This window comes from Lagopus leucura, unplaced genomic scaffold, assembly GCF_019238085.1.
Source record: "Lagopus leucura isolate 7727_CA_CO unplaced genomic scaffold, USGS_WTPT01 Super-Scaffold_73, whole genome shotgun sequence".
NCBI classification, from domain to species: Eukaryota; Metazoa; Chordata; class Aves; order Galliformes; family Phasianidae; genus Lagopus; species Lagopus leucura.
Genome location: NW_024962252.1, coordinates 26,168,853 through 26,194,458, shown reverse-complemented (window position 1 = coordinate 26,194,458; position 25,606 = coordinate 26,168,853). Strand labels below are relative to the sequence as shown.

The following is a 25,606-nucleotide window of genomic DNA, read 5'->3' as shown; positions in this document are numbered from 1 at the left end:
ATTTCCATGTCACTAAGTCATTTGAGTACATACTGTTTCTGTACTACTTGTGGGGAGACAACCTGTAATTCATTATGTCTTTTTACTGGTTGGAAACTTACCTTTTAGTACTTAAGATTGTCTAATTGTATTTGCATATATCTGGATAAGGTAGAAAAATAAGCTGGGAGGTGAACAGCCTGGCTTTATACCCTACTTTGGATAGTATCAACTTTCTGCTGAACACACAGAATTGTTCTGAATTCAGGTTACGTTCTCAGCTTCCACAGGAAGAAAATACATTTTTAGCTATATTTTTATAGAGCAGTAGCTAGTGACTAGTTTAATTAATCAAGTGTCTATTCTGTGTGGTTATCTTGGGGATATATTCCATTAGTGACTACTTTTTCTATTTTAAGGTGATATCTAGGATGTAACTAAATACTGCCTGTAGAATTTAATGTGCTCTTTTCTGTAAGTTTTTGCTCTCCTGCTCTTCGCTTATTTTCTACTTATTCCTGCCCTCTCACATAGTGTTCTTTCTAAAATCCAGACTTAATATTGGCAGCAGTGAAAAATGTATGAAGTTTTTCATTGTAAAGGGTTTAATGTAGAATTTTAGAAGAAATTCAACAGCAAATGAAATTAAATCCATCTGACATACCACACAGCTAACCCTCAAGAGTTTATCTGTGTAAGTGAATAAAAGTTTTGCCTAAATTTCTCGGCTCAAGTGTTGATGGTATTAGAGAACCTGGATTTGGAAAAGTGTTCCAGCAACGTACTGCTGCTCTGGTCTTTTCCAAGAGGAGCCAAGGTATGGGTGAGGCTGCAGTTTGACTAGATTTGAAATGAAATGGCTATTGGTATGTGGGGATAAGGGAGATTTAATTATAGCTTGGAAATTGTAGCTAAAAAAAGACCCTTATGAGACATAACTGTTTTATGTAAACCCTTCTTGTCAAGGTAGAGCATACATTCCTAACACAAAGCAATGCAAAAGTCAAGACTCTTTTATAACAATACTAATAATGGTTGCAGTAATGATACTTCACTAAAGTGCAGATGCTACACTTGAAAACTTAGCTGCTGGTTTATATTTCTTTCCCAACCTACAGTCAGATAGTTTGCAAAACAACTGAATGTCTGCATTTCCTGAAGTAGTTCCCAAAACGATCCATAATCTTTATTTAATTTTTTTTTTTTTTTTTTTTACAAAAAGGTGATCATTTTGAAGAAATTGTAAGTTGCAAGAAGAATTTCATGTAAAGACATGATCTTAGTCTCATATTCTGCTCTGTTTATGCAAACGTGATTAGTCAGTCCATTTTTGGCCATCCTAGTATGAATTCCTGGTGTACTTCAGATTACCTACAGTTCTCATTGAAATTAACAAATATTTAGTGATTCTGAACACTGGGTACCTTTTGTGGGTGTCCATCCGAAGATATAGGAGGCTGTTTCTCATAAGCTTAAAAATGCTAGAGATGATCCCTTAATAGTTGCATATTTGCTTTAGTTTATTTGTTTCATATTACATGAATGCATCTAAATTCAACATTCTAGGTAAGAACCTCAATCTCTTGAATTTAATGTCAAAACTCTTCCTGGCTTCAATACTGCACAACTGGGCTGCAAATAAATGAAGCAGACAGCTGATTATATTGTAGAGAAATAATTATTGTGGGCTCTCTGAAAGTTCCTTATCCACTTTTGGATGTGGACTTCACAAGAAAATGCTTGGAGCTGGTCTTTGGTAACTATTTGTTAGACAAATTACTAACTTAGCTGTGGTTGCTGGTTCATGAAGAGCTTTCTTTATTGTTTTTTCCCCTTATGTTTCTTTCAGCACTTCAAACAATATAAATGATCTTCACTAGATGGGGAAAAAAGATGCTTATAGTATAGTACTTCCTCACTCTGAAGTTATTGATATGATGTAATATTTTTATGCTTGGTTAAGTATAGATTTTGAATAAAAGAATTTAATCAACATTGAATAAATGTTCCTCGTAAGGGGAAAATTTCCCATTTCTATTTCATTAACGCTTCATGCTTCTAGCAGTTAACAAATTTAATTTCATTCCTGGTGTTCAAGGTCTGTGCTTTTCTCTCCTGTCTTTCTATCTGTCTGTCTTTTAAATGAGCTTTGTATTTTATGGCTGGGAGGAGATCAGTAAAAGAAAGCAAAAGGAAAAGTGCAAAGCATTTTTTCTTTACCTGAACTTTGTGTAATATACAGTGAACATGTATCTGCAACTGTGTAAAATATATATGTGATGTGATAAAATGGTATTTAAAATTATTTCTGAAGTTGAAAGACTAGAAGGCCTATTTTAAGAAGTCAGTTATAGAAAAATAAATTGTTTAAAATAATTGAAGGTAGGTAGGATCAGCTGTGTTACAAAAAAATATTAATAGTAATAATAATCCTCATGTTTTCAGACAACTGTGCTCATTTAATTTAGCTTACTGAGGAATATAAGGATTTGGGAATCGGTATGTACCAAGCCTTTTTTGAGTTTATGTAGTGCAATAGGATTTGTATAAAGTGTTTAAATTTAGGGTACAAATAGGTGAAATGTGGCAAATGGTCAAAGTGAATAAAAGTATTTGTTCAAATGATCTTGTGCTAAAAACCTTCACTCAATCTCACCCTAGAATATCTTATAATGGTCTGAGTTAAAAAGAACCACAGTGATCATCTAGTTTCAACCCCCCTGCTATGTGCAGGGTTACCAACCACCAGACCAGGCTGCTGGACTTCTGCTTTACTGAAGTGCAGAATAATGTCTAAGGCAAACTATTCTTCTGTTTTCCCCCCATCTCTGCAGACTCAAAACTGATTTTTTTTCATACAGAAACATGAAGTTTCAGTCTTTGCTAGTTCTTGGTGTTTAACTTATGAAACGGATACAGTTTCTCAAAACTTCAAGTTATTTCATTGAGATCGTGCTATGATCTTCAACTTTAGATCTTGCCTGTTTCTACCTGTATTCTTAATTATCATCTGTCTGCATTTCTGCTATCTTATGCTGGTTTTCATTCATTGAATATTGTGAAGTGCAAAATTTATTCATTTTTATAATGCAGGTAAATCAGGTTTAATAGCATTTTTTAGTAGTCTTGCTCTAAGGAAGGAGTTTCAAACAGTATTTTGAAAGTCTTAGAGCAGACCAACGTGTTACAATAATTGCACTTCAATAATCCCGAATGATAGCTCCAGGGAGCTATGACTATTGAATAATTTGTTCATATATACTTGTCCTTGATAGTAAAATTGGATTAAAAATAAGAATAGGAATAGAAAGAAAGAAAAGCTGAAAAACTGATTATCTTTGAAGGTCATTAGTGTTTTCAAAAAAGAAGATTAAAAAAAAAAAAGAACATGAAAATCTCACTTAAAGGAATAGTGTTAGCTTTGTTTTGAATAATAAGATTTTTATTACTACAAGAAAAGGTCTCATAATAATAAAGTCTAATTGTTACTTTCATCTGAAACTGGAAAGAATTGATTGCTGGAAAAAAAAAAAAAAAAGCTGAAGGAAATACTGGGGGAAAAAAGCTTGAAGAGAATAATACGGATTGCATGGAACTATGAGTTGAAGGACATGCATGTTGTAATATAAAGAAGAGAGGATATGAAAGGGGGAGTAAACCAAAGCTACAGGATAATGTAAAGATCAGAAGTATTCCCTGTTTGTTTGTATAAAAGTATATTTCAAGTGAAGGGAAGAAGTTGGTATATAAAAGGAAGCTTAGGAAACTAACTGGTGAGGGAAAGTGAAATTTGCAGTCAAGCTAAATCCACCCCAAAACAGTATAGACTGAAATAGGGAAAAAATCTGTTCTGAAGAGTTTCAGAACCATTGGAAAACTGTCTTGAAGGATGCCTTAATGACCAGCGTTTTAAATGAGCTTGTTTCCTTTAAAAATACATGCATCAGAAATATATATGAAGCATAGATTCATTAAGGTTGGAAGTGAACTTTGGTATCATCTCCTCCGTGCATCTACTAGAGTCAGCTTGAGCAGGTACCCCAGAAAAGTAACCTTTCAGATACTATGACAAGGGAGTATCTGCAACCTTGGCAACTTTGTGTTCAGCCACCCTCACTGCTGAGAGGGAAAAAAGAAAAAGAGTTTAACTCTCTCTTCTCCACTCGTTTCCTCCCTTCAGGTATTTAAATACATTGATGAGATCCACTCTGAGATGTCTTGTCCAGGCTGAGTTGACCCAGCTCCCTTGGCATTCCCTCATGGGAGAGGTGCTCCAGGCCTTTCATCGTTCTTATGGCCTTTCTTGTACTGGGGAGCTTGAAACTAGACACTGTATTTCAGATGTGACCTTACCAGAGTTGAGTTGAGACGAAGAATCACTTTCCTCAGACTGGTGCTTTTTCTAATGCAGATCTATGTCCTCACTGTTCTGCAAACTGGTCCTCCTTCACCAATGCTAAATCAACTTGTTGCAGACTTTCCCACTGATCTCAACGGCTTTGGGATTTTTAAAAGCCACTCTTACCAGTAAAAAATGAGGCAAAGGTGTTCAGTACCTCAGCCTTTTCTGTGTTTCCTTTGTCAGCAGCACTCTTGGTGATAATCAGGCTGTTGCTGCTCTTTCTGCTTGTGCCTCCCTTAGAATCTTAATATGAAAACTGGCTGGCTCACTTAGAATCATAGAATGACCTGAATTTGAAGGAAGGAACACAAAGGGTCATCAGGTCTGACTCCTGGCTCCACACTGGACCATCCAAAATTCAAAATATTTGCTTCTCATCCTCTGCTAAATTAGTTATTTGTTATTGCAGTAGCTGTTACAATTTTGTTTAATTAGGAGAGCCTGGGACCCAGACACCATTTGTATTCCTACAGTGTAGGGCTGTGACTGTACCTGTTGGATGTTGCTCTAGATCTCTTAATTGTGGGTTAAGATGAGAGTATATGAGTTACAGGACCTTTTTCTGTAAATGCAGATAGTAATACAATGCATGAATTTTGAGTTACCTGTATGCTGAGGCAGCAGTCTTAGTATAATCTTATTATACCTCCCACTGGGACAAGTAGCCCCTAAATATTCCATACAAGTATGTCTCAGTTATGCTTTTTACCAGCACAACTGTTTAAACATCCATTTTGTTTTGAAATGGCTCTCATTTCAACCAGTTAGCCAGGGTGCTACTAAAGTCCACATATGAGCTGTGCTTTGCTGTGATAAATAAGTACAACTTGCCTCAAAACCCATTTGCTTTTTGCTTGGATTCTTTTACAGAATTTGATGGGTGACCTACTTTTGTGGGGATGAAAAATTATTTTCCTATTTCTTTGTGACGTTATGGGTCTTGTAAACTGTTGCACAGTCATTTGGAGTAGATGGCATTATTAGGAGGGGTATTAATTATTTGCAAGCTGCTGATGCATCATCTCTGCATGATCTACATTTGTCTCTTGAATGTTCCTCATCTCTTGCTAATTGTAGGTGGTTTTGAGGGAACTGATTTCCACAGCAAAACAGGCTAGTGTAGCCTGCAGAATGGTCTTGAATTGTGCTAAAGAAAGCCATGAGACAGGTTACTTATATCAACCACCCCAGATTTTTTTGCCATTCTGGGGTGGTTACATGCTATTAATGCTGCTCGCTTACCTCAGAGGAATGAGCTTCCTGCATCCCCTCATATTGACAGCGTGTAAATTCCTTTCCCCTCTGGTTCATTGCTTGTTAAACAAATTGTTTATTTTATTTGTGTTTTTAAAAAGCCTAATTTTTTTAATTTCATTTTGCTGCCTCTTGCTATTTTTCCTCTATTTCCTCCATTAGATTTTTTTAAAAAACAGATCTAAGCTTTTCAGCAGATTTTGTGATTGCTGTTACATCAGTCACCTGAAACTGAGTAGGGAAAGAAGCTGTGTTTTTATTTTTTTTTTCTGATTTTCAATTTTGCTTGCCTTAAAAACAGTATCTCACTTTCTCTTTCTTTCTGTTCTCCTTTCTTCCCTGCATCTGCTGGCCCCTAAAACTGGTAATGTGAGAGACTTCATCTGAGGCAGGATTAAGAGCCAGGAAATCCTGACTCTTCCCATGACTCACTGTGTGTGTCCTTGGGCAATCTGTTACTATTACAGACAAAAGCTGCACGCAGCACTTGCCAGAAAAATTAAAAGCACAGTATACGATCCAGGGAGATTATTTTCAAATTTTAATCAAAGCACTGCAAAAGTAGAAAAGAAAGAGAGGCTGTAAAAGATGATACCTGAGGAGTAGTTTGTTTGTGAGCAGTGTAAATTGTCTATGAAAGGAAGCAGCTATTGCTAACCGTATTTTTGTTCTTCTTGAAGCCTTTGGTTCCATTACAATGCAAATATCAGTTGTGGGATATGATGAACACACAGTCCTCTATTTAAGAGCTGTTGCACTCCTTTTTGAAATGAAGTAGGTAAATAAGAGTGAAGGTAGAGAGAAGGTGCACAGACGTGTTGATGAATTTGTGCTCAGCTTCAGAAGTCCAACTTGAGACTTTTCTTGGGAGGTGGATTTCTTGTCTTTAATTAAAATACATGCAAATGCGTGATTTGCTTTTTTTTTTGTTTGTTTTGTTTTGTTTTTCTTTCTTAATTTTTTTTGTGGTTTTTACCTCCTGAAAAGCATGGATTCCTCACCATTTAGAGCAAATAGCAGAGATCTTTGGAGAGAGCAAATGCCATTGCTTGGAGATCTGGGAAGGTAAACAGGATCATTTACCTATCATCCATAATGACTCAGATATAAAAATAACTTCCACAAGTAGCAGAATATGATATAATAGAGAAAGCTTCCTCCTTTATTGTTTATTGAACATATTTGGATAAAGCCTGAATGACTATAAAATCTGCATGCTGTTTCAGGGTGCCTTTCCAGATATTTTAATGTCCATTCAGTGTTCATTCACGTGATGTTGCTTATAGTTTTATTTTGAGTATATATTCAGCAACAAATTATTAGATTTTATCTAAGGTGGCTCTTCAGTCTCTCTTGGCCTCTTGTTCATGTCATCTTGCCTCTTCCCTCTGCTTTTTCTGCATTATATGGGGACTATACATTTGTCCCAATGGTTGGGCCAGCACAGCAGGGGAGGAAGGTTTGCAAGAGCATTTGCTTATGGCATAAATTGCCACCAAAAAAAAGCATGCTTCTGTATGGAAATAAATTAGTGAAGGCTACCCTGGCATTTTTGTATAATCTTTAACATTTCTTTTGGAAACAAAAAAAAAAGACTGCTTGGAATGAGGGATCTGTTTTTGAACTATTAAATGCTGCTGTATTTTTGTTTTCTGATTTTGGTAGTGATGATTTACTGAGAAGAGAAGAATATTAGGGTTTTGAGGCTCTTCTGACTTATGTTATGTCAAAGGTCATTTGGTCATTATGTCCTTTAAGGTCAATCCTAGGCCTACAGTGGAAATTATTATTCCCATACAAGAGAATATGGTCCATCTTGTATCTGCTTGCTTAGCATTAACTTGCATTTCCCAATGTAAGTGCTGTGTCAACAGGCTGGCATGAGAATCTGATGAAAAGACCATCATTATCCCAGTTTTTGTGATCAGATTTACAGTGGTTTACAGCAAGGACCACTTGGAACTCTCATATGTTATCCAGTGTAGTCCCTTGCTATTGCAAGTAACATGTCATGTATCATCAATTAGTCAAGCCCCACCTTAAAATCTCTTTAGTTCCTTGCATGACTCCTCTTTTTGGAAGACCAATTCATTTTTATCCAGTGGTTTCAAAGATGATTGGTGCATTCATCAAAATTCTCGGAATACTCTCAATGGAGAGTAAGTGTGTAGTTACCTGATTCTCTCTGTTCTCTATTAGTGATAGAGACACATAAGCCATTTGTGAATCTAGATTTGAGTCCCATAAGCACTTCACCACATGAATAATTGCCTCTCTTGGACAACTGAGTTACATTGATCTGTTCAGAGTTGTTCAAATGTATATGCAGAATCAATGATACAGAAACAAGTTCAGCTTCTAGATGTTGCTGTTATTACTGATTAAGTCATTAGAATCTAAAGGACATGTGAATTTGTATCAGGTCAAAATAGTTTTCTTCAGTATTCTTTTCAAATAGAGAATCCTTTGCTGCCTGTCATTTAAAAACCAACCTTAATATCTTGCTAATTTAAAGGCTTGTTCTCTCGTGGATGCCTACTGACAATAAATACTTAGAAGGGATGCATCTTAAAAAGACTGAAGTGAAAGATAATTGCATTAAGCCTTCTAAAAATGCAGGAATCATTTAATACCAGAGACATAAACATCTATAGCATTCGCAAATTATGTTACTACATTCTTCAGTCAGTAGTTCCGCAGGCTACAGGAAAACATTTTAATGGTGAAAGACATGGGGGACCTCAGTATAGTCTAGACAACTATTTAAAATTCTTATGATACTCTCCTTCAAAGCTCCAGCTGGAGAGTCAACAGTGCTGTGAGTTTCTGTAGCTTACTATTCTGGTCTTAAAGAAACAGTGCTGGAGAATGGCAATAAAGTAATAATAAACAACATAGATCTTGCAAAATATTCCCCCATAAATCCTTGCCTTTCGAAATCATTGCTTTGTTTAGTTTTGCTGTTGTATGAAATTTTTGGAGCATATTAATGCAAACATGTAACTTGCAGGATTCAAGTTTGTTTTATTTTTAATTTTCTTGCTTTTTAGTAGGAGGAAGTGACTAAAGATGGTGATTTATTGTATTTTATTATGAAATTTCAGGGTCAGTAACTCTTTGTTTTCCTGAGAAAACATGTTTTTTGTGGGTTTTCTTTTTGTTTTGTTGTTGTTTTTTAATTTGATTCAGAACATGGGTAGTCTCAGCTTTTCTTCTGACCTCAGGTGGCAAAAGCTTGTGCTTAATCCCTAAGAACAGAATTCATTCTGACCCAGTAATGGCTGTAGAGATCTTTGAGGCCAGAGATCCCCAGTGTAGAAATGCCTGGAATAATTTAGCAGTTTAAAATCTTCTGATGTTAAACTCCATTTTGAGGCTTTGAAAAAGTTTCATTTCCGACCCAGCGTTAAATAAATGAAATTTGCTTATTGATTATCTAGTCTTTTAACAAGCAATCATGAGAAAAGGAGACAAGCAGAAATTGAAGGGCATCCCTGCTCAGGCTGTCATGAAAGGAAGGAATCTGGCAGAGATGTTCTCCAAGTATCTCATTGTTATTTGTATTTTGTGATTGTATGTCTCCGTAAGTCACAAGGTACAAATGAATGCCACATTTCAAATTATTTTCCTTTCATTTTCTTGGCTAGTGCGTTTATTGCCACCGTATTATTTTCTAAGCACCTGTTCCCTTTTTAATTCAGTCCTAATCTCTTGCCAAAATCTGAACACTGAGGTAGGAATGCAGTAGTTCCAATAAGCTATTTAAAATAAAAATAGTAGTTGATACTTTTATACTCCTTTATATGCACAAACTAATTAATTCTTATACCTCATGCAGGGAAGTATTTATTCTCTTTCCAGTTTTAACTGCCAGGAAGAAGAAAGAATTTTAAGCAGCTACTTTCTGAAGCTTTCTGGAATGTTTTCAAAAGATAACCCAGCAAAGACACCTGTTCAGACTATCTAGTTTCAAAGTAATACTCAACAGTGTCACATTCTCCTTTAACCTCCTCTACTTCATTCTTATGTTTTATTGTAGATCTCCTGTTTGGACCATATTTGTTCCATGTAAATATGAGCACACAACCAAATACCTCTTGTTAAACACCTCCTTAATGCCTCTATTCTGTGTCATGTTCTCTCTGTCTACTCTCCACATTTTGGAACTTCAAATGGTATTTCCAGCAGCGTTTGGTTTTGGTCTCTGAAGAAATAGATGTTCATGCAGGAGATGGCCCCGCTGGGCACTGTGGCAGTTGCTGGTACACGTGTTAAGATGTCCCAGCAGCTTCATTACTGCATCACAGTGTGCTCTGCTCATGTAGCCTTTGCTAGGGGAGACGCTTAAAAACTCTATTTAGGTCTGCGTGCTGATTTCTTTGGCATCACAAATGTAAAACATTGCAGGAGATGAAGATAATAGACCTTCACTTAGCTTACAGGCTTTGGCAAGTTTTCCTTGGGGATATAAATGAAACAGTTTGGAGACTAAAGCAGAAATAAACTGGAACTTCTCTCACCAGGCAATTAGCAGGTAGAGTGTTAAGAAGTGGTTGGCTTTGTTTCTTTGTTATCCCTGTACTTTTAAAGCACTTTGCTACAGTAGTTTTCAATACGCTTTTTCCTGGCAGATTAAAGGTAGGGTGAGTTCTGATGCTACTCCATAGTTTATTGCATCAGCTGTACCTGTCTGTTTGGTTTTCTGATGCACCTAAGTGTAGGGTCCTCTTATGAGGTTAATGAGTTTGGACAAAGAGAAAAGGAAACATGTTCATTAAATTAGAATTCAAAAATACATTAACATACAGCATTAATAGTTTTGGTGTCTCGCCTGTCCTCTATCCTGCACATGACTGTATTGCTTATAGTGGGATTGTGGGTAGCAAGAGAAAGCCCAAATCACTTTGCTTTTTAGTTGATGGTATGACAGCCTTGATAATGCACCACACCAACTATGAATATTTTGTGTAAACACTTGTCTATGTTTCAGTTATTAGCAAGAGATCCAGCTTTTTCCTCTTTTTCCCTATGCTTCCAATTAAGTTCCTTGTTCTCTTTAACTTTCCACAGTGTTATGCCTAAGATCTAAATAATCTTTGCCTGCAATTTTTCTCCTATTTGGGGAAAAAGACAGTCAGAAAACATAAGGAACAAACAGGAATCTCCAGCCAGACCCGGAAAGAAATTCTGGCTTGCAGATTTTATCTGCTGCTGGAACGGGAATGCAAGTAATTGTGGTCTGTTGTGTTTGGGGTGTTTTTTTTTCCTCCCTTTTCAGGAACCAATATGATCAAGACTGCGTGTGCACTTGTCTCCTACTGTGATGTCTGAGCCATAGTGCAATTTGGAGGTGAATTCTCACTGAAGGAGTACTGTGTGGGTTTAGAGGAGAGGAACCGATTGATGCAAGAAGAAAAATGTAGGGGTAGTGGTTAAAATAGGAAGACTGCGAGGAGAAAGAACGTGAGTTAATTTGGTGAATGTTTTGATATTAGGGAATAATGTTGGAAGAATATGTTTATGGTAAAGGAAGAATTGGAACAAAAAAACCAACTTTTTTTTTCCTCTGATTTGGAAGTCGCAGAACGTGAAAGTCACTTTCCTGTTTCAGTGAGTTCCATGGTACTTCATGGCTAAAGGGGACAGGACGAGGAGAGGAAGAAAGGAGACAAATGCCAACTTAGAATCCAGCGAAGCATGTTACTGTGCAGTAATGAAATAAAACTAGTCTTTCTCCTTCACATTTGTGAGCACTTCCTTCTCTGGAAGGCATAATAGAATTGAAATACAATAGATAGGACACATAATAAATTACGTTCAGACAGTACCGCCAAAGAGCATCTAGTTCAGAGCAGCAGACATGCAAATGGCCAGAACATTGTCCATCTGGGTAAACCAGCATCTAGTCAAAGTCATACATGAGCTGATCTCAGCTCTCACAACTAGAAATCTCCATGCCCTATCAGCTCATTTGAGAGAGGTGGTGTGATGATACTGTGATTCAGATGTAAGGTTTCTGTGGCTGTTGTGTAGACCATTAAGGCTGTCATCTTTGCTTTTGAAAGAGCAAGTCACAATACCAAATTTTAAGTAATTGGGACAGTGTTAGACCTTTTTACAGCTCACTATATTGAGTTATATTTTAAAGTAGTGTTTCAAATGATGCCCACTTAGTTGGTGCTGTTTGGCTCTGGAATTAGGTACCACATGCATGGTTCTAGGTCATGGAAAATAATTCCACACATCTCTCTGTCTAGACCTTTCTTTTAAGAGATGTAGGCAGACTACACTTGTTTTTGTTTTTTTTTTTTTTAACATTTTCCTCATTGCTTAAATACTACAAGAGCTGCAGTTGCTGGATGTTGTAGCAGAAAGTGTGCTGCTCCTCTGTGGGGAAGTTGCATCTGAGTTTTGGTATGGATGGTAGTGGTCACTTTACACAGGTTCTAAGGAGAACTGCAAAAATCCAGCAGAACCTTAGATTGAAATAACTTATCTGACCTGAAGCAAAGCAAAGGATGCTGTATGTTTGGAGGGATGAAATGACTGGCTATGCATTAGGGTGCGGGTCTTGGAAAAGTTGGCAAATACAGCCTTCCCCAAGTTAGCTTCTGCATATCTTTTGGTGGGGCTAAAATGTTTTTAGGGTCTGCATCACATGCTCTTGTTTGGTTTGCCAAGGATTGATCTCTCCGCATGTGTAGTTTTAGGATACAGCTGGCATGATGTAAATTTACACAGTAGCTTGCAGTGCCTGGTTTGTTTTATGTTAACCTGTGTCTCCCAGCTGCCCGTACATGAGGGTGCCTAAACACATCTTTTCTACAGCAGTCATAGCCATTTTGTGGAGAAAAGCATGTGCTGCTGCTTGGATTGCCTGCCTACCTGAGGATTGATTTTCAGCATAGTAGTTACTACAGTAAAAAGTGAACATAATCTGTTGTTGACTAAGAAAATCCTAAATTCTGTGGGTTTTGTATCCTAGTTGGATTTGAGTCAGTAACTGCAATGCAGTATTGGTGCTAAATTCCATCCTCTACTGTGGTTTGCGTTCAGGAGAGAAACTATAATTAAGACTAACAAAGGTAAATAATATTGCTGTTTCTGCATCTGTAAAAACGCTGGGTCCCAAAAGTAGTAATGTCTGCAGCAGAAATAAAAGCAATGCAGGCTACTGAAGAGGGCTTGGCAGAAAACAAAATAAAGGCATGAGTTTTCAGATCTTCTCATGTTGAGATGTAAGGAAAAAAAATGATGAAGAACACGGACCACTTAACTCAGGTATGCACATAAAATATTTTCAAGCAGAAAAAAAAAATCAACAAAAAAATTGTTTTCATGTACACTGAAACGTGCAGAGATTTTCTAATTTTTTTTTTTTTTTTCAGCTGCTTATAGATTTTCCTCTTGAGATTGCCCTTCCTTGGGCAAGTTTCAACGTCCATCTGTCATGTTAGGTAAAAGCCTAAGTGCACATGCACAGCCTAGGACTTCACAGGAATCTGTTGTGGTTTTTTTCCCCCTCATTTATCTCTGTCACAAATCCAGTTGTCATTTGTATAAGAAATTAATACTTTTACGAGGGATTAGGTGAAAGAATGCTTGCTTATTTTGTAAATCCTGAAGAGGCATTACCAGATTCAGAAATCGTTTAAAAAACAAATCCTCACTTTGGTTACAATTCCATGAAAAATTGAATTTAATGAATCTAATTCCCTTTCTGTTTGGTTGTTACGGTTATCTTTCAGCTTTTTTCCATTTTAGACAGAAGAAAGTGATTTCTCAAGGTGACATTCTCCTAATAAGTTTCTTTCTGCAGTGAAGGCTTGCACCACATGCTTTTCATATCATAGAGGAGTTGAATTGCCCTTCTTAGCAGTACTGAGGAATTTGGCTTTTTAGATGATAGGTATACTGAAGCAACAAGCACAAACTGGAACAGAGTAGTTTCCCTCTGAACACCAGGAAGCACTTCTGTGCCGTGCAGGTAACTGAACACTGGCACAGGTTGTCCAGAGGCTGTGTAGTCTCCTCTTTGGAGTTGTTCAGAAGCCTCCTGAATGTGGACCAGGGCACCCAGTTCTCGGTGACCTTGCTTGGACTGAGGTTGGGCCAGGTAGACCCAGAGGTCTCTCCCCACCTCAGCCTTTCTGGGATTCTGTGAAGCCAAGTTTTCCCCATAGCTTTTGTTGCTACCATTGTTTCTTTGTACTTCAGTTGTGCACTGACAAGAAGGATGTTTCCCATAAGACCTTAGAGCTGCTTGAAACTGTTTCTGCTACCTTAAAAAGGTATTGAATATATGCTGAAGGAATAGGACTAGCAATAGGAGGACGGGAAACGGCCTTTAAGTTGTGCCTGGGGAAGTTCAGGCTGGATATTAGGAAAAATTTATTTTTGGAAGGAGTGGTGAAGCATTGGAACAGGCTGCCCAGAGAGGCAGTGGAACCATCCCAGGAGGTGCTCAAAAAACATGTAGATGTTGTACTAAGGGACATGACTTAGTGGGGAAATACTGGCAGTAGGTGGATGACTGGACTAGATAATCTTGGAGGACTTTTCCAACCTTGGTGATTCTATGTGTATAATCAATGAATGTACAGATGTTATAATTATGAAATATACCAGAGAGTTTGGCTAAGCAGGTTATTTTACCAAAAGATAATAGATAGAAAGCTTACCTGTGTCCTGGGCTTGCTGTAAAACTCCAAAGGAGAGATCTCCAGAAGAGATCCTTCTCTACTGGCAGTCAGCTCTTAAATGGGTCTAGGAGAGGTGGAGCCAGGCTCCAGCCCTTCTGGCAGCACAGGTGAATTGCCTTCACCTGTGCTCCTGTGGCTGACTCATGGCTTGCCTCAATCAGAGGTTCAGGCTGTGATTCAGCAGTTCCCGTACATTATGGAAACCTAGAACACCCATGGAAGTAAGAGATGAGAATCCTTCACAAAGTGTCCTTGCCACCCAGATCTGGGTCCCATAGATAGTCAGCAGGTCAGACTGCAAAACTGCGTTTCCATGTTTCCCTACATCCTAATTTGCAGGATTTGAACCTGCTAGGATAACAGTCTCACAAGCTCTGCTTCTGTTAGCCCTATTGCCATGACCGCATAGTTCTGTGCAGCGCTGTGCTGCGACGTTTTGGCTGTGAGAGTTCTGGGTATATTTTATGTGGCATCTGTCTCCAGTAAAATTCTGGCATAATGTCAAGTCATGAGGGCCTTTATGCTGGCGCTAGACTTTACAGATTCTTATTTGACGGGATATTTGAATTCAGTTTGTCCAACTGTATCTGTTCAGTCAATCTGTAGTATTTTTTTTGTGACCTTTTACAGAGAATCATATTTTTCTATTGATACTTTCATTTGAAATTGTTTGTTTTCATTGTAAAGTATTTAAGAATTACCAGTTTACGGGTGTGGGTACTGCTGCTGTGAGGACAGACTGGTTCTTCAGTTGCTGAGTCAGAAATGCTAGGAAAGGGGAGCTGTGTAAAAATTCAGCTGTGTAAAATGCTCGGATTCATACTCAAAACCAGACATCTCATTATGTGGCATTTAAAGCCATTTCCCTGTCTAAGAGGACCTGAAACAATTATTTTTGAGAGGTTGTGATAAGTGGATAAGTGGCTGTGGAGGAGATCTAAGAGTAGACAGCTCTACATACACAACCTGGGTGGCCTAAGAGAAGCAGGTACACAGTGACTTAATACTCAGCTCTCACCCCCAGAGCCTGGAATGTTGAAAAAAGAGAATGAAATGTCAGTGTAATTGAGGGCAATTTGGTAGCTAGAGTATAAGTGAGGAGCTTGCAACCTACTAGAGACCAACTTGAAGTAACTAAGCCCTATGCTGTCAAGGTAGTGGCATCTCTGGCCCCTGTGGTGTTCTCCTTCTATTTTTTCTTCCTAGATTTGAGTTTAAAAATGCCTTTGCCCTTCCCAGGAGCAGTCTCAGATATCTAGGGATAATATGTAACAACTTGGTAGTCTGGAAAAGACAGCTGCCTTTTTTTGGATCTGTGGTTTTCATAGGAAAGGGTGCAAATACAGCAATTAATGTGCTCTTAAATCTCCTTTTCGAGTCTCTGCTTCATGCCCAGTCATTCAAACTGGTGTCAAAATATAATTCTGGAATGGGTGTTTGTGCACACAGCCCCCAGCTGTTAGGTGAGAACCAACATGTAAACTATGTGGTGTGGGTAGGCAGGCAAATTCTTAAGTTTTGTGGTTGGACTTGATGATCTTTAAGGGCCTTTCCAACCTGAGCAATTCTATGATTCTAAGTTTTAGTGTAATTATAATAGTCATTGTCTGTAGCTGCTAATTCTCAAGGTGCTGGTAATAGCTATTGGACGTAGCAGCTTCTGGTGGTGTTGCAGATAAAAGCTGTTGTGCCTCACAGAAAGCAGTGTTCTTTTGACTGTTTCTGTCTCTTGTTAGCAGGAATGGGAACACCAAACTTATTTTCAGTTGATTTTACCAGAAACCAGGTGTTTATAGAGCTGTGGCCAGGGCATGGTTTGAGTGCTTTAATTCTCCTACTCTTTGATCCATCCTTTACAGAGCTGAGATGAATCAGGCAGGATAATGGCTTTCTCTTCGCATTTATGCATGTTGTTGTTGTATTGGTGTGTTATTAAATACAGGGGTTTTGTAATACATGTAGACTCAGTTGTACTCACAAATGTGTTTATTTCACTCTGATTGTTGTTTCAGGGTAGGCGTGTACATAGGTCAGGGCATCTTGATTATAACTGTAATTGCAGCCACCCAAGCAGGTCCATTAGCTGGAATAATTGAGGCTTAAACTATAACATTTAGCGCTAGCTTTGGTGGCAGTACAAATCTGTCCATGAATTAGGCTTTGGTCTGAGGTTTTGAGTGTGTGTTATCTTCCAAATCCAGCTGCACCTGTGGAAGAAAACGCTATTCTCAGCTTTTCACTGTTCTAAATAGAGCTTAGTCTCTCCCCTGTGGTCTGCCAGCAGAATTGTCTCCCTCTCTTTCTTGTTTCTAGGATAAATCACTGAGGTTAGCATAGACCAGAGTTTAGTTTACCAGTCCGATTTTACCAAACACTGAATAGAAAGCTTGAAAAGGCATTCTGCAGGGAGAGAGGAACTGCAGCAGAGGGATTCTGAACCTGTGAAGTTAATTGCTTCCACCAGTGCCTCTGGATCTAGGAAAAGAGATCTGCTCACTTCTTCTCAGAAAAGATTTTCAGTTCCTGTCCATATGTGAATGGAATGGCATTACCTGTTACCTGTCAATTTTGAGTGGTAATGAATACAGCATTTGATGTTGATTACAGGCTGTAGCTTCAGTAGTGTGTAATCAGAATTTCCTCTACAGTCATTCAGTCACACTTGATTTCACACTAGCACCTGTGCAGAACCAAAGCATGGGAGTTTATGTCCAGATTATCTGCCTGCTATTGGTAAGATTTAAGGGAGCCTGTAAGTTGCTTTCTTCTAAAACAAACTGCAGTGTTATGAACCATGTGTGGTAGTGTTTAAAAATGAGTCTAATGTTCAAAAGAAACAACATAAAAAGTGTTTCATATATTTAATGCTCAGACTGGAGCCTGGTGGTAGCCTTTTATTCTTTGGTGTGCAGCAGAAAAGAAAAAACAGAACAGTCATACGTCAGGAAGGGCTTATAGGTGTAGCAGGTAATTATCTTCTGAAACTGAAGCATCTGTAACTACTTTCTTCTCACTGTTCTCCTTTATAATCATGTAAGAGTAGACAGAAGTACAAGGGCTGCTCTGAAAGTAATGTCTCCTATTTTATTATGTTGGCCCACAAAGTCAGAAGCGGATGTTGGTGATATGGCAGTAGAGGTTGAACCTTCCTGCCAATTTTCCATTCCATGTGGTTGCTGTGTGACAAATGGCAGCAGAGGGGTGATCTGACACAATTGTGTCTGACATGAAAGTGTGGGTGAAGCAAAGGTGTGGCATTGAATTCCTCCATGCAGAAAAAAATTGCACCCATTGACATTCACTGACACTTGCATAATGTTTGTGGAGATGAGTGAATGTGAGTGTAGTGAGGTGGTGGGTGCTGTGTTTCAGTAGTAGCAATGCCGGGTCAACTCCACTGGTTACGAGTTAAGAGTGTGGCATGCAGACGCTTGTTCATCAGCAGTGAAAATGCATGGTTGAAGATGGTAACTACATTGAAAAGCAGTGTTTTATAGCTGAGAGTTTGTTCTATCCAATAGTGTTATTGTGCTCTTTGTATCCGTTGTAGTTTCCATGGCAGTAAAAGAGGCATTTCTTTTGGAGCAACATACGAACAGTTTTCTCTTTATACTGAAGAGAAATTCTGTTGTATGTTACACCTACTTCTGTTTAATTGTTAGAAGAGACATAGGTGTTAGAAATTGCGTCCTCAACTTTTAGAGGCATACAAAGGGATCTTTTGCACAGTTCACTTGCTTTCTTTCCTCTAAAGGGAATAAAAACAAGAACAGTTTTAAACTTGGATGAGATTGAACTACTTTTTCTTTCCTTAGCCGAGAAAATAACTTTCTTCTGTTGCTGCATATCGTCTGTCTATTGTCAGCTCCACAAAACAGATTGTATGCAGTGGATTTGCAGATTGCATTTCTTTAAAATTTATTGTTTCACTGCCTCTAGTCACACTTCTGCTTCTCTTACACCAGCCCATTTGCCCAGTGTTACCATTTTGGGGAGAGCAGATTTCTTTGCAGCAGCTTCTGCCATCTGGAACCATCCTCTTTTATCTCCCTAGTTTGTCAGGACTCCAGAGCTTTTCAAATATTTTCTGAAATTATAACCTTTTTCTTTTACCTGTTACTCATTGGGTATGATTCTGTGACTCAGTGTCCTATTCAGTACTGAATGTCTTCACCCCACTGTTGTTTTCTGTGAGGTTTTTATCATAAGAAGTCAGGAAAATGATTAAATGCTCCATGAAAGTAAATGTTCTGAGAGAGATTCAGAACAACTGAAACCTATAGCCCCATATCTACTTTCTCCCTACTGAGAAAAGAACATTGTCAGCCTCTGTTTTTGTAGCTTTCAGCCTGGTGTACTTGTTTGACCATGCTGTCAAGTTGCTTTTCCTAAATTCTCAGCATCATTTTCACATTATATGGAGAATGCTTAAGCTTGATATTTTGCATTTTCCTGGGAAAGCCGAGAGAGCACAGTTTCTAGAACTGAATATCTTAGTTTGAATTTCTTAACTTACCCTGGTTCTAAAAGCTTTTAACAAAGTTTTGTTGTTTATGAAAAACGTGACTTTGTGAGATACATCCTTTGTATGGCTGTGGTGCTCTATAGCTCCCGCTGTATAGGTATCTCTTTAAAATATTGAAAATGTGGAGTTTATGTTCATTCATTATGCAGCAATTTCTGGCACTACAGAAGATAACAAGGTGGAGTACTGCAATGCATTTGGTACTATGACAGAATAAGATGATCATCTTAAGATGTACTGGAGAGGAAACGAAAAGATAACGTTACCTGTCATATAAGTAAGGACGCTGCTGTACAGAAGTCAGGTCTTAGCAGAGGTTTGCAATTAGCTATCTTGAGCCGTTGAAAAAAGGAAGCAATATGCTTAGGTGTGGGCAATATCAAGAGCCTTGAATTAGGGAAGTGACTTTTTATTCTTAACTTAGTGATACACCTCAATTTGTAGATCGGGTAGCTGTTGGGTGCTTGATTTTTCTTCTAGAGTGCAGTGGCTGCAGTGAAATACTGCATTTGTGAGCTTTGCTAGAAGACCGTAGCAAATGGACTGGTATGGTCCATTTTGCAAAGAAAGTCTCCTGCTAAGTGAAGAGCTGGGGGAAAAGCACTCCCTCTCACTTGCCCAACTCATAGGTTCGTAATTTTGAAACCAGTGCGCAGTGCCAGTCTGTGTTATCTAGAACGTACAGCAAGCTCAGAACATCTGGATACAATAAAGGGAGTCATTTTACTTGTTTCATATTGAACTTTGGTTACTGAGGAATTTTGTAAGTTATTTACTTTGAATAGTTTTCGTCCTTGAACATCTTCATGTGTTGCAGGTGTTTTTTTTAAAGAGCTTATGATTTCCATGTGTTAGCCCATTTTTTGTCAGCTCTGTCAATTTTACGAATGAGCTGATGTGCATTTTCTCATTCACATTGATATTAAATGTAAATGCAGACACTGAAAAATGATTCCTTTAGACATTTTTCATTTTATTGGGCAGTAGGGGAGCCTAGAGGTTCAGGAAAACATTTTGTTGCAAATAATATTCTCAGAGAAGTGAATAAGTGCATTTCATACATTATAAAATATATGAAGTAGTCAAATAAATATATCCATTCTGATGATACCTCAGAAACAGGTACAAGAAGAGTCTGTAGTCTTGGCCTTGAAAAAAAAAAAGCTTAGAATCTTATGTTGTGTATTAAAATGTTTATTGTCTTCCTAGATTTTTAAAAAATTCCTTTAAAAAAAAAAAAAAAAAAAAAAAACCAACTTTCTTTCTTCTGTTGTAGTTTAACTCAGCACCTAAACACAGCACAGGCTTTTGCTCACTCACCCCAATGGTTTCACCATGCTATGAAGGTGGTGGCTCTTCCCTGCTGAATAGCTGGCCTGATCCCAGGCATGCTTCCATCACTCAGCAACAACCAAAACATCATTGTGCTATTGATGTTGTTGCAGTTGAAACGAGGACATCTTCCTTGCCGTGCAAGGGCAAATTTGTGCCTCTGTCAAACTCAGTGTGAGTTTTTGCCTATGACTTAATTTAGGCCAGGATTTCCTTCCTGGTCTGTGTTACTTATAACTTCTTTGCATAGGTAAGAATTTACATTGAATTGTATATCTGTCTCTGTTCATCTGAGTGACTAGATCATGAGAAAGGTGATAGGTGCATGGGTTCTTCTTACAATTTGTATCTTTGAGGTTGGGAATCTTTGCCTAGTAGATGACAAATTACCACACAGGATGAGCCGTTTCAAGCCTTTACAACAGCCCTTGGTTGAGCTGACAGGAATGTTTGTCTGGAGCAGCTTGCTGTTGGAAAGTGCTGATTAAACTGAATGAAAAAGCACAATGGGAAGGTGTCAATATGATGCTGAAAATGCCAGGAAAATCTCAGGCTTCTATCCTGACCAGCTGGCTGCATACTGGCCAGCTTTGTCTCCAGGCGTTTCTGGAAATTTATGTTGTACATGAAAATCCTTTTCTCTGATTTTTTTGTTCCACTTTGGAAGAACAGAATGATTCAGAAATATGGAAGCTTTTGTGGCTCTCTGTTGTCCTGTCTCTGTAAATAAACTTTTACATGTAGTAACACTGCAGCTTTCTCAAAGGGTACTGCTGATTGTTGGAGTGGAAAAAGTTATTTAGAAAGTGATGTGACTTGATTTTTACCATTCTAGCCAAGAATTTCTGTTGCCATATCCCATTAGCACCTCATAGTTGTGTTATTTTAAATGTGAATCTTTTGTATTAATGGTTTTCTGAGAAGCCTCTTAGATATGTTCAAACTTGCTTAATTTTTTACATCCTCTATGCAGACATACAACTCTCTATTAAACACTCCTTGGCCATAGGGTAGTTTTGTTTTTTCTTTGTTTACCCTCTGTTCCAAATGCTTGGTGATATTTTATGCTTTAATTCAGGTCCTTCTGGCTGATCATCCTTCCTGTATTGGTTGCTTACAGTATCAAGTAGATCAGTTATTGACTGTCAGTTCAGAAAATCGAAAGTGATAGTAATTTTGTCACTTGAGTACAGTTGAAAAGTTCTTTGAAGAAAAAAAGTGTCTCTATTCTTTTTCTCCTGTGCTTTTGTGTTTTTCAGGAGTCGGTTCTGTAACATGTAGTCTTTTTTATTTTGTCCTCACATGGCGGTATCTGTCCCATCTCTTTTTCAGTCCTTGTGATCTGCAAGATGTGGTGCTTGTTCCCAGTTCAATATCTGGAACAATTTCCTTGTCAGATAAGAATCCTGACGTATGATTGTGTCTGCAGTCAGCGAACTACTTTCTAAGTTAGAATCTTTGGAGAGATAAATGTTAGGCAAAAAAGTGGTGGAAAAGTAACTGATTTCTAATATAGTATCTTCTCTCATCGCACTAGTGGTTTTGGTTTTAAGTGAAAAGATTATTATAGTATGTAATTTCAATTAAACATCTTTTGTTGTTGTTGTTGTTGTCCTGCAGTATTGAGGCTAACCACAGTTCTGTTTTTTCTTTTACAGGTTGCCTTTCTGAAGCTGTGAAGATCTCAGTTACCTATGTAGAAAACTCTTCTCAAATTCCCTTCCATCAGACATATACAGAAACCTTCCAATGGTGTGACACCTGAAAAAAAATCTCCTGGCAGTACAAAGCAGGTTGAGCTATGGCACGCATTATTCTTTCTATCTGGAAGAGATTCAAAGCCAAAGACGGAGTTAGCTTTTACATCCAGTACATTCTTAGATGTTGTTGTAAGAGTGACTGCTCACATCAAGCTGGACTAAGTTATATGTAGTCAATACTACCTTTGTTAGACAGTATTGGGAGTCCTAAAAAGACAGGCAGCAAAGAAGGGATCTAAAATATTTAATGTTATGGATGCTGAAGTGTTCTGTTCTTTCTTTGCTCTAATAAACTTAGAAGGCTGACTTTAAAATACATGTTTAACAAAAACTAGATTTTGTATGTTTATCATGTTTATTATTTCTGCATTAATGTTTACCTTCCTTCTTGTGAGTGAAGAAAGACCGTGTTCATGTTAGTATACCATATGTAATATTTTGGGAAACTGATAATGTTTTGAAGAATCAAGGCTTGATGGTTGTTTGAACTAATTATTCCTTCAGCTTCAAAAAAGGGTATCCCCATGAGGGCTGCCTTTTCAGAAACTGCCAGAAATGAAAGATTATTGTCCATTTTTGCTCTGCGTGCTTACCTGCTTTTCACAGGAGTTTTTTCACTGGTCACAGAATCTGTTACCATTTTTGTTTTTGGAGTGAGTTGGATTTCTGTGACTACCCAGAATGTGACTGAGTAATTGCACAGAAAATCTTTCCCAATCTGTTGAAATGACCCCTATTATGGTTTTGCAAATACACAGCTATCTTAGGTCACAAAATACGTGCTTTTGGGGTTAAGTCTTTGTCACATCCTGCTTCATTTGCTACTGTGACCATACAGAGTAAATCTGACATTAATATTATATTTGGTTGCAGAGTGATGTGCGTAGACACTTCATCAGTTTTTGGGAACAAGGAAAAGCCTTCTGAAGATGAAGAAACATGCATCAGCCCCATCCTGCCGTGCTCCTGCTGTGGCAGTGCTACAGCTGAGCAAAATCCTGCAAATCCTAAGCAAATCTTGAGGGAGCACCAAGCCCAGCATGTACACTGATAACACTGAGCCTTTTAGGAGCTTGCCTCCTGCCCTCCTGCCTGCATGTACTTAAAGCTGCTGCTTTTTTTATTTTTTTATTTTTTATTTTACACCCTTGTGCATTGGTGTACAGGGTCTGACTGGGATGGAGTTAACAACTTTTGTAGCTACCATGCTGCAGGTTGGATTTGTGGCTCCAACAGTGCAGATAACGCACTGCTGTTCTGGCTGCTGCTGAGGAGTGCTTGCACAGCACCAAGTCTGGGCCTTTTTATTTCCCCCTCACATCTTTCCCTCAGTGAACAGATTGCTGTTGAGCAGGAAACTGGGAGAGACCACAGCAGAGACAGGTGGTCTCAGCTGGCCATAGGGTTTGGGTACATATGTAGCTTGCTTACCCTTAAAGCATGTAAACAAACACCATGGAGATAGGAATCTGCTCCAGACAGTAGCTGGCTGCCAGCTGTTTTTTTGTTTTTTGTTTTAAGAAAAATTTGATCCTACTTATTGCTTTCTCTGTTTTCCCCATTGTTTTGTATCTCTTACACTGCATTTTTTTTTTCAGGGCAGAAAGTATGCTTATTTTACTTTCCATAGTGTCAAGTACAGCCTCAGTGTTAAAGCCGTTAGAATAAATCAGCTGTGACGTTAGGAAGTACCCACTCACATTAACGGAGATAGATGTGCCTCCTCCACTAATGTGCAGTTTCCAGACAGTGTAAGACAACAAGAAGCTATTTAAAATGTCAGCTTTAATTTTTACATGCTGTCAAGTTGTAAAGATTGCTATTGCAAAACACCTCCTATGTGTCAGACAAGGGGTGTTCTCCATTAGCACCAATGGACAACAGTATTGTTCCTGTCATTAACAGGTCAAGTGTAGAGCTTGTTACCTTCTTTAAACAAGCTTGACCATTATAATGAACTGGGATAGCTAAGCTGTCATACCAAATTAAGTCTCAATTATTTGGTGGTTATTTTATCTCCAAAAGTAGGCTTTCTAGTTTAGTTTCTATCACCTCCAGTGTGGGCTAGGATATACTGAATAATATTGACAAAAGGATTGATGCTGGTCTTGCACTGTGAGCTGAAGGGCAAGTTCTGTCTTGCCTCTGCTTCACTTTTTTCTGTGGAAAACTTTGTAGATATAAGGAACAGCTTTAATTAAAATTTACAATATATGTTTTTGCACTTAATTTTGGATTTGAATGCAAGTGCGTTTCAGTAATTCTTTCTGTTTTGCTGCCTTCATTGTTGGTCCTCCAGAACATCACTATGGTGTCAATTTTAGACTTTGCGTTCTTTCGTTTCTCCCCTAGCCAACTCTGTTCCATTGTAAATGACAGATTTCTTGTTTGAGGTACTGCGTCAGCTTATTTGCATTGTTCCTTTCAGTTCCCCTCCAGCTTTTCTTTTTATCTTTTTTTCAAAGCACTGCAAAGTCCTCAGATGGACAAGTTACAGAAACATTGCACAACCCTGTCTTCACTAGACTTCTTCAGTTTCTTTCAAAATGGGCTGAATTCCCATATAGCAGATGCCAGGGAGCTTTTTGCAATTTTCACTGAATATCATGAATGTTGCTGGTCCACATACTATAACCACTCATTAGCAACGTTGTGTCTTCGAATATCTTACTGTGACAGGCAAGTGTGATATTTCTGTTATTGCAGACAGCAGATGCTGTGTTCAGATCTCATGGTGCTATAGTTCAGGAAAGTTAGATAGCATTCTTTTAGTGATAACCATGAATATTTGTCTAACTGCTAATTGTGTATAATGGCTCTTGCTTTGTCCCTGTCCAGTTGTCTTACACACTGGATTGCATTGGTCGTTATATTACATGCTCAGTAATAGATGCTCCTTCTATCTGCTTGTATTCCATGATGATATAAATGCCTATCAATTTCTCATTGTAAATATTAGAAAACAGTTTATTTTATAATATAAAATGTCACTTTAACTTGCATGTTTTTGATCACTTCTTCAAGGATGTGAAGAATTTTTGTCTTTTTCTGTGATAACAGAGGAGGCTGTGGCTGAGTTCTGTGTTTTGTTAATGACAGCTCCAACGGCTAGGGGGTTGGAACACCTTAATTATTTACATATGTTAATTACACCATAATTGGCTGGCTGTGTTTTGGCAGCATGCATTTTCTTACTGGTTTGCCTGTATCATTGGAGGGGGGGTGGTTGTGGTTCTCCTGCTAGTGACAAGGTTACTCAAGGTTACTTGCTCAACACTGCCAGTGTGACAAAGTCCCTATGGAGATAAGTTGAGTTATACCCATTGGAGACAGACTGGTGAATAAGATACCTCATGTTTCATCAGCCAGCAGTAATAAGCATCTGCAGGAGAGAAACGAAGGGTCTTTCCTTCAGTTGGGTTGGTGTGTATCTAAAAGTGGGGCCAGATATGTCTGAGAAAGCCCTGGGATATGTCTGGACAGACATAGAGTTAGTTGTTGTCACCATGGGAAGGCTCAATCCATGTGGAAATGGAGTGGAAGGACTAGCTGTGGAAGAACGGAGAAAGGACCTGATGGAGTGCTTACAGAAGAAGGCCACAAAAATGATACAAGGGATAAAAAACACCTAGAAGAACAGGCTGAATGAGCT

At 38.2% G+C, this 25,606-nt stretch overlaps 1 protein-coding gene across 1 annotated transcript in view; it reads left to right on the top strand.

Annotated features, from left to right (window-relative positions):
• The window catches only part of UBE3D (ubiquitin protein ligase E3D), a 78,700-nt gene extending 56,412 nt beyond the window's left edge, over window positions 1–22,288 (top strand). The window contains 1 exon segment of the mRNA XM_042893421.1: window positions 21,853–22,288. Within this exon segment, the coding sequence (XP_042749355.1) occupies window positions 21,853–21,873 (21 nt within the window). The 3' untranslated portion in view covers window positions 21,874–22,288.
• Window positions 22,289–25,606: the final 3,318 nt, after the last annotated feature.